The sequence below is a fragment of the Bidens hawaiensis genome, unplaced genomic scaffold (assembly GCF_021521415.1).
Source record: "Bidens hawaiensis isolate Kalapana, Puna unplaced genomic scaffold, B.hawaiensis_p1.1 tig00026900_1, whole genome shotgun sequence".
Classification (NCBI taxonomy): domain Eukaryota; kingdom Viridiplantae; phylum Streptophyta; class Magnoliopsida; order Asterales; family Asteraceae; genus Bidens; species Bidens hawaiensis.
The window spans coordinates 83,718-99,078 of record NW_027494342.1 but is presented as its reverse complement, the minus strand read 5'-3'; the positions used below and the strand labels follow the sequence as shown (position 1 = coordinate 99,078).

At 38.8% G+C, this 15,361-nt stretch overlaps 1 protein-coding gene and 3 pseudogenes across 2 annotated transcripts; 2 read left to right on the top strand and 2 right to left on the bottom strand.

Annotated features, from left to right (window-relative positions):
• Positions 1–2,039: 2,039 nt before the first annotated feature.
• Positions 2,040–4,614, top strand: LOC143574348 (F-box/kelch-repeat protein At3g06240-like; annotated as a pseudogene). Its single transcript, XR_013142577.1, has 2 exons — positions 2,040–2,867; positions 3,963–4,614. The product of XR_013142577.1 is annotated as an F-box/kelch-repeat protein At3g06240-like (transcript).
• A 1,987-nt stretch (positions 4,615–6,601) lies between these two features.
• LOC143574356 (F-box/kelch-repeat protein At3g06240-like) lies at positions 6,602–7,957 on the top strand (annotated as a pseudogene).
• A 973-nt stretch (positions 7,958–8,930) lies between these two features.
• On the bottom strand, positions 8,931–13,969 carry LOC143574347 (F-box/kelch-repeat protein At3g23880-like). The gene is made up of 4 exons (XM_077058993.1): positions 13,945–13,969; positions 10,453–11,023; positions 10,185–10,306; positions 8,931–9,560 (listed from the first exon to the last, which is right to left on the bottom strand). Exons 1-4 carry the CDS (start codon positions 13,967–13,969, stop codon positions 8,986–8,988), a joined length of 1,293 nt encoding a protein of 430 aa, XP_076915108.1. The 3' UTR covers positions 8,931–8,985.
• On the bottom strand, positions 13,877–14,918 carry LOC143574346 (F-box/kelch-repeat protein At3g06240-like; annotated as a pseudogene).
• Between the last annotated feature and the right edge of the window lie 443 nt (positions 14,919–15,361).

Below are 15,361 nucleotides of genomic sequence, written 5' to 3'. Positions count from 1 at the left end.
TTGATTGATCGGAGAATGGTGATCGGAAAGTTTAAAGGGTTGTTGGGCTTAGTGGGCTTTTGGAAAGTATTTTTAGTAGTGTTGTTCACGAACCCGAGCCGAACCGACAAAGGTTTGTTCGTTGTTGGCTCGCTTACAACCGAATCAAACTAAACGGCTGAAATTCGAACCAAGCAAAAACCGAAACGAGCGAAAATCGAATCGAGCATTTTTCGATCGAACAAGTTTGAAGGTTGAAAATTATATATTTTATAAATTTATTTTGTAGTTTTTAGAGAAACGTGTAATAGATTGTAAACTTTTATTAAAAGTAAGTTTGAAGTAAGATAAAATGATCATATAAACAAACTTCTAGTATTCTAAAAACTTGAAACGAACTAATAAAACTATACAAATTGATGGAATAGAAAAAATTTAAAGGGGTTAAAAAGTTGTAAGATTATATTTATGTGTTTTGTCTATATATTTATATATTTGTTCATATATAATTATATAAAAAATAAAATAAAAATAAATTAAAAAAATTCGAGCCGAACCGAACCGAGCATACCTTTGCTCGTTGCTTGGCTCGTTTGCAAACCAAACCGAGCAAAGCGGCTCGTTTACAATCGAGCGAAAAACGAGCGAGCGACGAGCGGTTTGGACGGCCCTACTTTTTAGTAGGGGTGCTAAAAAAACCGGAAACCAAATCGTATCTGTAACTAAATTAACTGATCCGGATAGCAAATTCGGTTTTTGGTTCGGTTAGTAACCGAATATGAATAGGGAATTCGGTTTTTGGATTGGATAACAAATATTTAAAATTTTGAATTCGGTTGTTCGAATAACTGAATTAGCTGAATTTAACTGTTGTATACGATTAAGTATGAAGTCATTTACAAATACAGTATGCAAACATGTTTCCGATGTTGTATATAAGAAGATGGTCTAGTCTATCATTGTGGATGCTTGTTGGTGCATTTGAAAGGCTAGGAATAATTAAATTTTCGCTAGTAAGCTGGTTAAGGTTGAGAATATCCTTAGAGACATCAAAGTGCTAAGTTTATTGCGGATTAAAAAAAGGGATACGGACTTAAACTATAGTTAGGTATAATATGGAGAGTGTTGGCCTTGTAATTTTGTTTGTTATTGTTTTGTGAGACCATGCTAGCTTTTCGGTAGGAGAGGCGTTTGGCTTGTTTGAATAAAAACTTGTTAAAATAATCATTAAGCTTAGTTCTTTATAAAAGCTACTTCTAGTGTTTGTTTAATGCGCACTTACACCTTAAGCGTTGAGGTAAGCACGCACTCAGTTCGATATGCGTACATGGCATTTACACATGTGTAACCGACACTTGAACACTCAGTTAATCACGTATTGTGTTTGGATATGCATGTTACATGGTTTTTGACACGTGTTTCTCAGTTCGATATGCGTACATGGCAATTACACATGTGTGGACACCTGAGCACGTATAACCAACAATTCCTCCATGCACATAACGGACAATAAACACATGTAAACCATGCCAATTACTCATACAGAGAGTTGGGTTAAGCGTGTACTAGATCAGAGCTAAAAATGTATACTAATCTTACAAATTCATTTTCTTAAACCATGTTTTAACCCGAAACCCGTTCTGACCCTAACGGCTAACACCTTCTAACATGAACCAAATCAGCCTTGTTATGAATTGACATTTTTATCAGGGATGGCAATTCGTTTCTTAACGGGTTTAACAAGTTAGAAACGCCATGCTTAACCCAAACGTTAATCATGAATACGACTCATTAGCTACCTTATATAATGACTATAAGACAAATCTAAATTTAATGTACGAATAAAGAAAAATGATGAAGTGTAGCCTACTAATTTTTATTATTTAAGAAAATAAAAAAATCACATACCGTACTTTGTCTTAAACCTACATGGTACCCGATTGCGAACCTTACTTTAGAATCTTTGGTTTAGTTCTGTAGAGTGATCCCCAAAATTCCTCTTATTATAGGGTTTAGAATCTTTGGTTTGGTTTAGCCTACTTTGTTCCCTTGAAACAAAAATGTCGAAAACACCAGACACCATCCTAGGTTTCCCTAAAGAAATCATCTTCAACATCCTCTCTCGTCTTCCCACCAAATCACTCATTTGATTCCGATGCGTATGCACCTCATCTCCACCGTTGATCTCACACCCTTGTTTCACCAAACTCCACCTCACCACCACCGTGGCTGACAACCACCGTACCATCATCTCTTATAAATCCTACGATGAAAGAAACCACTTCTACACCCTCTTATCTCCACTCACCTTCAAGGAAACCCTTAAACTCCAATTTCCTTCATACCCACGTCAAGGTGGAGGCTACCGACGATATCCGGGATCCAACAAAGGTTTAATCTGCTTGTTTGATTCAAGTTTTCACTCAAGCTCCGGCACCTTGATTCTCTGGAACCCTTGTATCAACAAACACAAGATTCTCAATGGCCCTCATAAAGGTTCTGATCAGTTTCCGCTTTGTGTGTTCAGGTTTGGCTTGTTTCGAGGACTTGTGAGTTTAAGGTCGTTGGAATTGTTTATGATTGCGGAGTTAAGAGGAAAAACGTTAAGCATACGAGAGGTTGTTTGTGTTGTTCGACTGATCCGGTTATTGACAAGAACAATACCTTGTCGGTTTATTCACTTAGTACCAACTCATGGGAGAAAAAGGAAGGTGTGAGTGCACCTTGTTATATGAATAATAATTGGTTTAGCGCTACATTTGTGAATGGCTTTGTGAACTGGTTGGCTTTTAAGGAGGACGAATCTCGTGTTATCATGGCGTTCGACTTAGACCATGAGCGGTTTCAAGTTTTTGATTTACCTAAAGATATTATTCCAAATGATTATGGTAATGAAGAAACACTAAGTGACCCCGGGCAGATTACGGATAATCTGGGGGTTAAATAGATGTTTCCCACGAAGGGTTAGATCCGGCAAAGATGGTTCTTCTGATGACCTGCAAAACAGACACCGTGAGCTCGTCACTGAGAAGGGGGGGGTACCTCCTTGTGACCACCCTCCGGCGTGAGAATCAGACTAGATTGCTCTTGAATATAAGTGTATATTAAGAGAATGACTAGAGCAGATATCAGATAATATATGGAGATATAAGATCAGATGAGATAATACAGTTCCAAGGTGTTGGAGCATTTATAGCCGAAGGTAGGTTTCCAAGAAGGTACAGCCGGCTGAATAGTATTCCTGTTCTACCAACTGTGGGCTACGCACATGCCATGCTGGTGGTTGGTGGGTAGGCAGCGGCTGATAGTGACCAGGCTGGCTGTGTACTATTCCTTTTCCACCAACTGCAGGCTACGCACGTGCTACGACAGTTTGGTGAGTAGGCAGCGGCTGATAGTGACATTAAGTAGTAGAGCGTGCTGCTCGTGGTACTGTTGTCAGTGAGCTGTCGCAGCTTTGGTCAGATCTTTTGTCCATACCTCGTCAGGTACAGTACAAAAGATCCTCCAGTATCGTACGGACAGGCTCATTTGGGCGGGAGTTTTCCCGGCTTTGGGCGGGAGTATTCCCGGCTTTGGGCGGGAGTATTCCCGGCTTGCTCACTCCTTCTTCAAGTGACATTACTGAATTATTTGAGAGTTAAGTGCCTTGTGCGTGTAGCCTTGCTGTGCGGGTAGCCTTCCCTGATGGCTAGTATCCGTAGCTGCGGGAACAGGCGGAGTACGTCGACCATTGGGAGGCGTTTCCTGCGGGAGCAGCTTGCGTACTGCGCGTAAGGACGTCACGTCTCTGAGCATGGTGGGTCCTGTGGATCCAGTTGGTTTCTGCGCAGACGTCTCTCTTCGAGGTGAGTCTTGCGAGTTTGGTCTTTGCGCAGACGTCCCTCTTGAAGGTGAGTCTTGCGGGTCCAACTGCGCAGACGTCCCTCTTTGAGGTGAGTCTTGCGGGTCCAACTGGGCTCTGCTGGGACCTACCTCTTCAGGTAAATATCTAAATCTAAGTATGCATCCCTTTGGGGAGGAGGACTCTTTGTCGTTGTCATTGTGTGCTGGTTATCGTCAGAATAATGTTAATAAATTGAATGTTTGGGTGATGGGAGAGTACGGGGTGGTGGATTATTGGAAGAAAGTTTTTTGTGATTTCGCAGCGTTTGTTGTTTGAGTCCATTGGTGATGAAAAGTGACCGTGAAGTTTTGATGTTCACGAATCATGGAAACCTTGTGTTGTTTGATGCAATCAAGAATGAGACGCAAGATCTTGGGACTCGAGGTGCCCCTGCTGATTTTCATGCTCTTCGTTATTCTGCAAGTCTTGCTCTGCTTGATGGTTGAGGCCTTGAAGGCAACAGTTTATTAACTTTTTGTTTAGTTATGCTTGTTGGAATCTTTTTATTTGGTATTTTACAGTTAAAATAACAGAGTTTTTATGTGATGTTTCTAGTTATTATGGTTTATATGTTTTGGTTCTAGTCATATATTTTATTGTAGCTGAAAGTTAACAGATTTTGTATAATATATAAGTTCAAACAAATTTACAATATGCATTTTTAAATCAACTAGAGGTGCAAACAAGCTAACCGCGAGTCTTACACTACACAAGCTCGAGCTCGACGCATGTACAAAAATTGATTGAGGATCGAGATCGGCTTGGCTCGACTTCTCGAGTTAGTTTGAGAAAACCTTAAACGATCCTAAGCTTGGCATGAGCTCGTGTTCGGGACCTTAAACGGCCCCCAAAGCTCGACTGTCCAATGTGAAATTAATATACATAAGTCCAAAAGAGTTAAAACTAAAAAAAAAACATGGCTCGTTAAGGCTCGGTGGGCCTAAACGATTTTTTCATACAAGTCTCGAGTAGCTAGGCTCAGTCTCGATAAGGTTTGTTACAGTACCAGAGTCTTTTAACCGGCCAACAAAATCCAAGTATGAAGGGCTATCAACAAGGGGTGCAAGAGCTCGGCTCGTTATGCTATTAAGCTCAAGCTCGATCCAAGCTTATGTGTTTTGGGCTCGATCTTGGCTCATATTAAGAAAATTGTAGACCGAGATCGGCTCATCTCAAGCTAGTTTGAGAAAAATCATAAACAAGTCTAAGCTCAGGTTTAGGTCGTGTGCAGTAACATAACGATCCAAAATTCGGTCGTCCAATGTGAATTTAATATTTGGAAGTCAAAAAGAGTTAAAACTAAAACATACACAGTGCTTGTTAAGGCTGGGCTACGTTCAACCATCTCTGTATGCAACCGGATGGTGCGTAACCGAAATTTATACACGTGAAACTGACGTCTGAACATTTGTAACCGGTGAAACCTGAAGCAGAGTTAAGCTAAAATGTATAGTAATTTTACAAATCCCTTTTACATTCCGACATGTTTTGACCCTAACACAGTCTAACCTGAACCAAGTCAACCTTGTTTTGAATTGACCTTAACCGACCCAGGGCCGGCTCAACAAATGTGTAGGCCTAAATCGAAACACGATTTTAGGGCCTTTTCATGACAACTGTTAATAAGCTAAATTTTGCTTATGAATAGTTTTGAACTAATAACTTATACTTTAGTAACAACAAAATCTACCACCACACCAATACATTACTTTCAGTTTAATTTACCAATTATAATATATCTATATATAATGTTTTTTTAGACTTGAGGGCCTTAATTAAGCGTGGACCTAAAGCTCTAACTTGTTTTCGCTGTCCCACGAGCCACCCCTGACCGACCCTAACCCGCTATGCCGTATCTAGACACACCAAAGTAAGAAACCCTCAAACCTACCTCTCTTTATTGGTTTTTGAGAATAAGATTTTTCTATCGGGCCGTTTGTTTTTGCTTTAGTTATTTAAAATTGGGCTTTGTTAAGATTCCCCTAATCTATACTATATATAATGCATCAAAGATGGGCAAATTAAAACACTAACTTTTAAGGGATTTACAATTGTTTAAATACAAGTTACAACCTAAATGAGGATAAAGTGGTAATTATAGCATTAAATCTCACATGTTTTTCAATTCTCTTCAAAATACTTACAACATTCCCTCTCAACTTTAATAAACTTTTATAAATATAACAAATAGTTATAAATTTGGTCCTTCATATTTTAACCATCTATTCTTTATAATTTCATTTTTAACCCAAATACCCCCATAATTTTTAAATGGTCATAACTTTTTCGTACTTTAATATTTTTTTAAAAAAATTGCACAATAAAAACGAGCATTTAATTCTCTTTAATTTGAGTATGATATTGTCATAGTTTCTTTTCAGTTAAAAAAATAAAATTTTACGTATGGGCATTTGTCGTCCGATTTTGATGGTTAAACTATGAGTCAAGCCAACGGTTTTTTGTCACCGAAAACTGAAACTAGACCGTTGAAAATTGAAAACCAACAAAACCAAACCATAAACAACGGTTAGGTTCCGTTTTCGTTTGTACTTCGATATTAAATTGAGTTTAAAATAAAAACTATGAATCTACTTATAACAATAAATGGTTTCACGGTTACAAACAAAACAACAAGCACCTATAAATCTACATGATTATCAAGGTCAGTGTTTCTCGCTGCATCGCGCGGGCACCCATCTAGTTATTTATTATATATATATTATAGGGTTTTGCTTGGTATGTCTTCACTTTGTTTCCTTGAAACAATCATGTCAAAAACACATATCTTCAACCTCCCTCAAGACATCATCTTCAACATACTCTCTCGTCTTCCTGTCAAATCACTCATTCAATTCCGATGCGTTTGCACCTCATCCGGATCGTTGATCTCGCACCCTTGTTTCACCAAACTCCACCTCACCTCCAGCGTGGCAGACGACCACCGTACCATCATCTCTTATGATCCCTTCGATGAGAACTACTACCTCTACTACCCCCTCCGATCTCCACTCACCTTCGAAGAAACACGTAAACTCAAATTCCCTTACGAACTCCGTACTAGGCAATTCCAATACCGACGATGTCTGGGATCAAGTAAGGGTTTAATCTGTTTTTTCAATTCAGGCTATTACTCAAGCTATGGTACCTTGATTCTCTGGAACCCTAGTATCAACAAACACAATATTCTCGATGCCCCTCATTATGTTTTTGGTAAAATTTCTCTTTGTATTTGTCTTCGGGTTTGGTTTTGTTTCGAGGACTTGCGAGTTTAAGGTCGTTGAAATTGTTTACAATTGCGGAGCTAACAGAAAGCGGACGGGTTACGTTAATCCCGTTATTGACAAGAACAATACTGTGTTGGTTTATTCACTTAGTACCAACTCATGGGAGAAAAAGAAAGGTTTGAGTGCACCATGTTATTTAAATTATGATTGGTTTAGCACCACAGTTGTGAATGGCTTTGTGAACTGGTTGGCTTATAGAGAGGACGAATCTCGTGTTATCATGGCGTTTGACTTGGACAATGAGCGGTTTCAAGTTTATGATTTCCCGAAGGATATTGTTCCAAAATATTATGATTTAAGTATGAATTCATTTGGGGAGGAAGGCTCTTTATCTTTGTCCTTGTCATTGTGTGCTCGTTATTGGGAGTTTAATGACGAAAAATTGGATGTTTGGGTGATAGGAGAGTATGGGGTAGCGGATTCTTGGAAGAAAGTTTCCGTGGTTTCGCATGATCTGTTTCCACTTCCACCGTTGGTGATGAAAAATGAACGGGAAGTTTTGATTGTGACGAGAGATGGAAGGCTTAAGTTGTTTAATGCAATCAAGAATGAGATGCAAGATGTTGGGACTCTAGGTAGGAATAATTTATTGCAAGGTATTAGTTATACTGCTAGTCTAGCCCTGCTTGATGGTTGAAGGCTATAATTTCTTATTTTTGGTTTAATTATGTATGCTACTACTTACTAGTAGCTTGATGGTTGAGGGCAATAATTTCTTAACTTTTTGTTTAATTACGCTTGTTGGTTTGTTGGGATTTGGTATGCTAAGTAGTTAAAATAATTGACTTTTAATGGTTAATATGTTTTGGTTGTTGATGTTTGATATGCAGTTGTGTTATTTGTATTTGATTTAAACCCAAAACACAAATGCTCTATCAAATAAATGGTTATTATAAGCAATCCCAAAGACCTTTATCTATGTTGACTATATAACCATGGTGAATCTGCGACGATATGCCTTATATAGGCACCCATTAAGCTCAAGCTTCAACGTCACCATCTGTAATTAATTTTCTCATCTTTTTCTCGAATCTCTGCTTTATTTATCGAATGCCTACTTTTTATTATAAACATGTCTTATCGTATCTTAAGCAGATACCCAATTGCCAACCCTAGATTTATCGAGCCGTTTGTTGTTGGTTTAGTTACTAGTTTTGGGCTGTAGAGTGAACCCCAAGATTCCTCGTATTATATTATAGGGTTCTTTCTTCCTTTATTCCCACTTTATTCCCTTCAAACATTTCAAAAACACATGAAGAGAGTCCGCCATGTGTGCAAGGCGAGCTCAAAAACAATAATCATCATCGTGCTCATCGTGTAGTTGAACATAACGAGTATGCTTTATTAATTTTATTTTTTTGAAGCAAATGCATGAATCTATTCAATCTTTACAGGATGCAGAAGGAAATAAAACGTTTGATCGCTTTTTTTTTTTTTTATATCAGAATGGAAATGTTTTCGAGTTCGAGCAACCTAGATTGGTTGTTGGTTGGATCGTACATTTGATCCTAGGTGGAGCCTTATTCTTTGTTACACAGGGTAACAATTAATTCAACAAGCAGCCTAAGAAATACCACAATACATGCTATTATTTTCATGACTACTGTTTACACAACTACCCCAATGATGCCATCTTGTATGTTAAATTGAAATCAATCCAGATAATAATGATATAAAACAAAAACAAGATTCACCATCTAAATAACTACATATTTTGAACAAGGCATATCAAACATTAACAACCAAACCATTAAAAGTCTTTTATTTAAACTAAGTAACATACCAAATGCCAACAACCGAATAAGCGAAATTAAATAAAAAGTAAAGAAACTTCCCTCAACCATCAAGCAGAGCTAGACTAGCGGTATACCTTATACCATGAAAATCGTGTCCTTTAGTCTCGAGATCTTGCATCTCATTCTTGATTGCATCAAATAGCTTAAGCCTTCCATCATTCATCACAATCAAAACTTCCCGTTCATTTTTAATCAACAATGGTCGGATCGAAAGAGTAGGCTGTGAAATCACAAAAACTTTCTTCCAAGATTCGACTACCCCATACTCTCCCATCACCCAAACATCCCATTTTTCACCATTAACCTCACGATAACGAGCACACAATGACAACGACAAAGATAAAGAGTCCTCCTCCCCAAACGAATGCATACCTAGATCATCATAATTTGGAACAATATCCTTCGGTAAATCATAAACTTGAAACCCCTCATTGTCCAAAGCAAACGCCATAATAACACGAGATCCGTCCTCTTTATAAGCCAACCAGTTCATAAAGCCATTCACAACCGTAGTGCTAGACCAAAGCCTACTCAAGTAACAAGGCGCACGCACACCTTCCTTTACCTCCCACGAGTTCGTACTAAGTGAATAAACCAAACAGTATTGTTCTTGTCAATAACCGGACCCATCGAACAACACAAACAACCTCGCGTATGCTTAGGTAGCATTTGGTATGCATGAATGAGAGGCGGAATGGAATGGACAATTACCATGAAATGAAAAAAAATGTGTTTGGTTGGTCAATGGAATGGAATCACTTATTACCATGTCTATTCCATTCCCTCTAAAACACCCCAAATTCATTCCATCCACCACCCTTGTTTATTTTCCATTCCATCCATCTTTCACACTATATCATCTCCACCACCCAACCACCATTACTACCCATTGCTCCCTCACCACCACCACCCACTCACCACTGCCTCCGCCGCCCGTTACCACCCACCACCACCGCCGCCTCCGCCGGCGGCCATCACCACCACCCGCCTCCACTGCCCGCCGCCACCACCACCCACCTCTGCTATCACCACCCACCACCGCCACCATCACCCATCGCTCCCCGCCACCACCCCACCGCCGCTTACCACCGCCACCACCAACAATCGCTCCTGCCCATCGCCACCGCCGCCCACCACCACCACCACCCACTACCACCATTACTGCTCGCCGCCCACCACCGCCCCCACCAGCCATCTCTCCCGGCCATCACCGCCACCACCACCCAATATCCCCATCACCTGCCAGTCTGCCACCACCAATAATCGCTCCAGCCCATCTCCGCCCACCACCCACCACCAAAATTTTTGCTCGCCTTCCACCATCGCCACTCACTACCATTTTTATCTTATTCCGGCTTTTTCTAGCTTAACAAAAAAATAATAAATAAATAATTTATGTTATTCTCACATGGTAACCAAACATGTCAACGGAATGGTAATGAGGTCATTCCATTACCTTGTTCATTCCGTTCCCAAGCTCATTCCATTCCATCGCCCATTCCATTACCCCATACCAAACAGACCCTTAATGTTTTTCATACCAACTCCGTAATCACAAACAATTCCAACGACCTTAAACTCACAAGTCCTCGAAACAAAACCAAACCCGAACACGAAAAGCGAAAACTGATCCTTACGGTGATGCCATAGGTCCTTGGTTGGATCTCCTAATGAGAATGTATCATTATGAGGGCCATCAAGAGTCTTGTGTTTGTTGATAATAGGGTTCCAGATAATCAATGTACCGGAGCTTGAGTGAAAATTTGAATCAAAGTAGCAGATTAAACCCTTGTTGGATCCCGGAAACTGTCGGTAGCTGTTGGATTTGAAAGGGAATGTGAGTTTTGCGGTTTGATGGAAAGTGAGTGGAGATAGAGATAGGAGGAAGTACATGTGCTTGTTGTTCTCATTGTTGGAATCATAAGAGATGATGGTACGGTGGTTGTCAGCCACGGTGGTGGTGAGGTGGAGTTTGGTGAAACAAGGGTGGGAGATCAAGGGTGGGAATGAGGTGCAAACGCATTGGAATCGAATGAGTGATTTGGCGGGAAGACGAGAGAGGATGTTGAAGATGATGTCTTAAGGGAAACCTAGGATGGAGTCTGGTGTTTTTGACATGTTTGTTTTAAGGAAACAAAGTAGGGGATCATGGGACATATATTAGAAGCAGAACCCTAAAATGACTTTAATATAGGGAAGAGATTGATTCTACAGCCCAAAACAAGCCCGGTATAAATAAACTAAGAGAATATTTGGAATTGTGTTTGAAAAATGTTTATTGGCTTATTTCTGTTTTTAAAAAGCCAATAAGTTAATTTGTGTTTGACAAACACAAAAATCTTTGTATTTTAGCTTTTTAAAAGGATTAAAAAACAATTTTTCAAAACCCCAATAAGCATTTTTCAAACTCAATCCCAAACATGCTCTAAAGCAAGAACGTACAAACGGCCCGATAGAAAAATGTTGGGTATAGCGGGCGGTTACTAGGGGTTAGGGTCGGTTAAGGTCAATTCAAAACAAGGTTGATTTGGTTCTGGTTAGAATATGTTAGGGTCAGAATGTTGTTTTAGGTCAAAAGATTTTTTTGATGGATTAAGTGGTTTAACAAAAAAAAATTTGTTTTTAGGTGGTTAACTATATTTTAATTACTTTTAGGTAATTTGTCATCTCAGATAGCGGATTAGAAAGCCACATTTCCAAGTAACAGTCCATGCCATCCGATTGTGCACTACCTTTACGACCACAGTTCATTTATAATTTAAGATCATCAAAGAGAAGGAAGAAGATGTGGAATCTCTTTTCTGCCAAACTGGTTCCCAAACCAAACCGCATGTTCGTATAGCGGTTTTGGTACTTCACACGCAAACTAGTTTTAAACCAGTTTTTTTGTCTTAAACCGGTTTAACCTTTAAAACCGGTTTATAACCGAACCAAACCGGTCCGAATCAGTTTTTTCTGGATCTAGATATATATGTGTAGAGAATAAGATATACGAGGTTTTGAAAACAAAACAAAGATAATTTCGGAAATTCAATTTTGAAAAGATTCTGTATAATATTTTATTTCGTATAGTTATCGTCTTTTGAAACTTAAATCTTCATTCTATACATCTTTTAACTTTAAACTGATAACACATTTTTAATGGCGTTAGTTTGATCGGTTGGTTTCTTTTACATTGATTGCTCTTTGCCCGAGTTTGAATCCCCTTACACGTAGGGATGGCAATAAAACCCGACATAAATGGGACGGGTAATACCCGACCCTTTAGGGCTTGGGACGAGTTTGGGATTAGTTTTGAAATTTTTTGCGAATTTGGGAATTTTAATATACCCGATTACCCGATAACATAGACCCATTTACCCGATTATATACCTAATATTAGCTTATTAGGGTAGGGTTAACGTAATAAACAATAGTTTTGTGAGAAACATAAGAATAAATCTAAGCCCTTGAATCTAGGATCTAGTGGTTGAGATTAGTAGTTTTTAAAAACCGTATAGTTTCCTATTTACATGGTATAGTGTCCTATTTAGGTGGTGTGCTTTATTTTAAAGCCTTCTCACACTTCTAACAAAACAATTGTTTTTTATTTGAACTCTTTTCTAGCTTATTATATTATATGTATACTATGTTCCAAATATATTATTTGTCAAAACTTGTTTATGTCAATTATTTGAGATATTTTATCTTTATGGTAACCATATTTGTAATCGATTAGTTATATTTTGTCAAAACTGGTAGAAACCCATCGGGTTTTGAGCTGGGTATACCCAACGAGTATTTTATCAAAACCCGATAGGAAACCCGAAACCCGACGGGTAATTACCCGATTAAATCCCGACGGGTTTGGGACGGGTTTGGTAGCGACTTTAATAACCGGGAATGGGTTTGGGAATAACTAAACCCGACCCATTGCCATCCCTACTTACTCAGATGACAATCACATTCTCACTAAAATCCGAACATTCGATCCAACAACATATAATACCCGACTTGGGGTCAGACGATTGGAGACCATGTATTTTGTTGAATGAATTTTCTAAGAGTTCTACTCAAGGTATACTTTTGGTCAAGTCCACTTGTATACCTAATTTAATGTTTGACACAAAGACTGAAAAGTTCATAGATACCGCAATATCAAGAATAACTTTGGAGTTTTTCTGTTTTTAGAGTAGGGCTGTCTAAATCGTTGTACGTTTGCTAGAAAAATGTTGGTTCAATTTCTGCTCAGTTTGTTAACGAGCCTATTGGCTAGGTTTGGTTTTGAAAACAAGCCAAGCACGAGCAATGGTACACTCGGTTCGGTTTGTTCAATTGGCTTGAATTAATAAACCCCTTTAAAGTTCCTCTCAGGTCGTTAATTTTATAGTTTCAATTGCTCGCTTCAAGTTTTCACAAGCACATAAATTTGTTTTCACGTACATTATATCCAACTTCAAACTAGTTTCTTATAGTAATTTTAAAGTGAAAAAAGAAATAAGTAATGATGGAAACCTCGCTTGATGCTTGATCGAGAAATGCTTGTTTGAGTTTGGCTTGGTTTGCATATGAGCTGATCGGCTCAGTTCGGTTCGGTTCAGCTCGCAAACGATTAACCCTATTTATTTGAATGCTTTCATTTTAGTGTGGACTATTATGTTTCTTAAGGACATTTAATTGTAGAGATACAAATGTGGAGGATGGATGGAGATGCTGACAGAGATGGAGGATGGACGAAAGCGGTTTACAACAACATACCATTGGTACCTTGGTTTGAGGAGCCACTGCACTGCACATGATTTTCATGTTGAAAATTACTATTGGCAGGTAGATATGCAGATTCACCATGGATTAAGGTCTTTGAGATTGCTTATAATTAAGAGCCTTTTTATCTGCTATAACAATTGTGTTTTACCATCCATCTATCTAAAACTACATATTTACACTGAGCATATCAAACATCAACAACCAAAACATATTAACCATTAAAACTCTGTTATTTTAACGAAATGTAACATACCAAATGCCAACAATGCATCAACCATAATTAAACAAAAAGTTAAGGAACTAGCTCCCTCAACCATCAAGTAGAGCTAGACTAGGAGTATAACTAGTAGCATAAAAATTATAAGGCGCGCCTCGAGTCCCAAGATCTTGCATCTCGTTCTTGATTGCATCAAACAAGTTTAGCCTTCCGTCACCGTCACAATCAAAACTTCCCGTTCGTTTTTCATCAACACTGGTGGAAACGACAACAAACGCTGCGAAATCTCGAAAACTTTCTTCCAAGAATCCACCACCCATACTCTCCCATCACCCAAACATCATATTTATTAACATAATTAGCCTCCTGATAACGAGCACACAATGACAAAGATAAAGAGTCCACCCCAAATGAAATCAAACTTAGATCATGATAATCCGGGACAATATCCTTCGGTAAACCATAAACTTGAAACCCCTCATTGTCTACCTTGCTTCATAATCGTAAACAATTCCAATGACCTTAAACTCACAAGTCCTCGAAATAAAACCAAACCCGAACACAAATAGAGAAAATTTACCACAAACATTATGAGAGCCATCAAGAATCTTGTATTTGTTGATACAAGGGTTCCAGAGAATCAAGATACCGGTGCTTGAGTGAAAACTAGAATCGAACAAACAGATTAAACCCTTGCTGGATCCTGCATATCACGGGTATGAAGGGAATTGGAGTTTACGGGTTTCTTTGAAGGTGAGTGGAGATAAGAGGGTGTACGTAAAGTGGTTTCGTTCATCGGTGGAATCATATGAGATGATGGTACGTTGGTTGTCAGCCACGGTGGAGGTGAGGTGGAGTTTGGTGAAACAAGGGTGGGAGATCAACGGCGCAGATGAAGCGCAAACACATCGGAATCGAATGAGTGATTTGGCGGGAAGACGAGAAAGGATGTTGAAGATGATGTCTTGAGGGAGGTTGAAGATGGTGGAGTCCGCATGTGTTTTTGACATGTTTGAAAGGAATAAAGTGGGGATGAAGAAAGAAAGAACCCTATAATATAAAACAAGGAATCTTGGGGTTCACTCTACAGCCCAAAACCAGCAACTAAACCAACAACATGGTTGGAAATTGGGTATCTGCTTAAGAGACGATAAGACATGTTAATAAAAAAAAGTAGGCATTCGAGAAATAAAGCAGAGATTTGAGAAAAAGATGAGAAAATTAATTACAGACGTTGACTTGAGCTTAATGGGTGCCTATATAAGGCATATCGTCGCAGATTCACCATGGTTATATAGTCAACATAGATAAAGGTCTTCAGGATTGCTTATAAGAACCTTTTATTTGCTATAGCATTTGTGTTTTGGGCTTAAATCAAATACAAATAACACAACTGCATAATTATAAACAATATTGCATATCAAACATCAACAACCAAAACCTATTAACCATT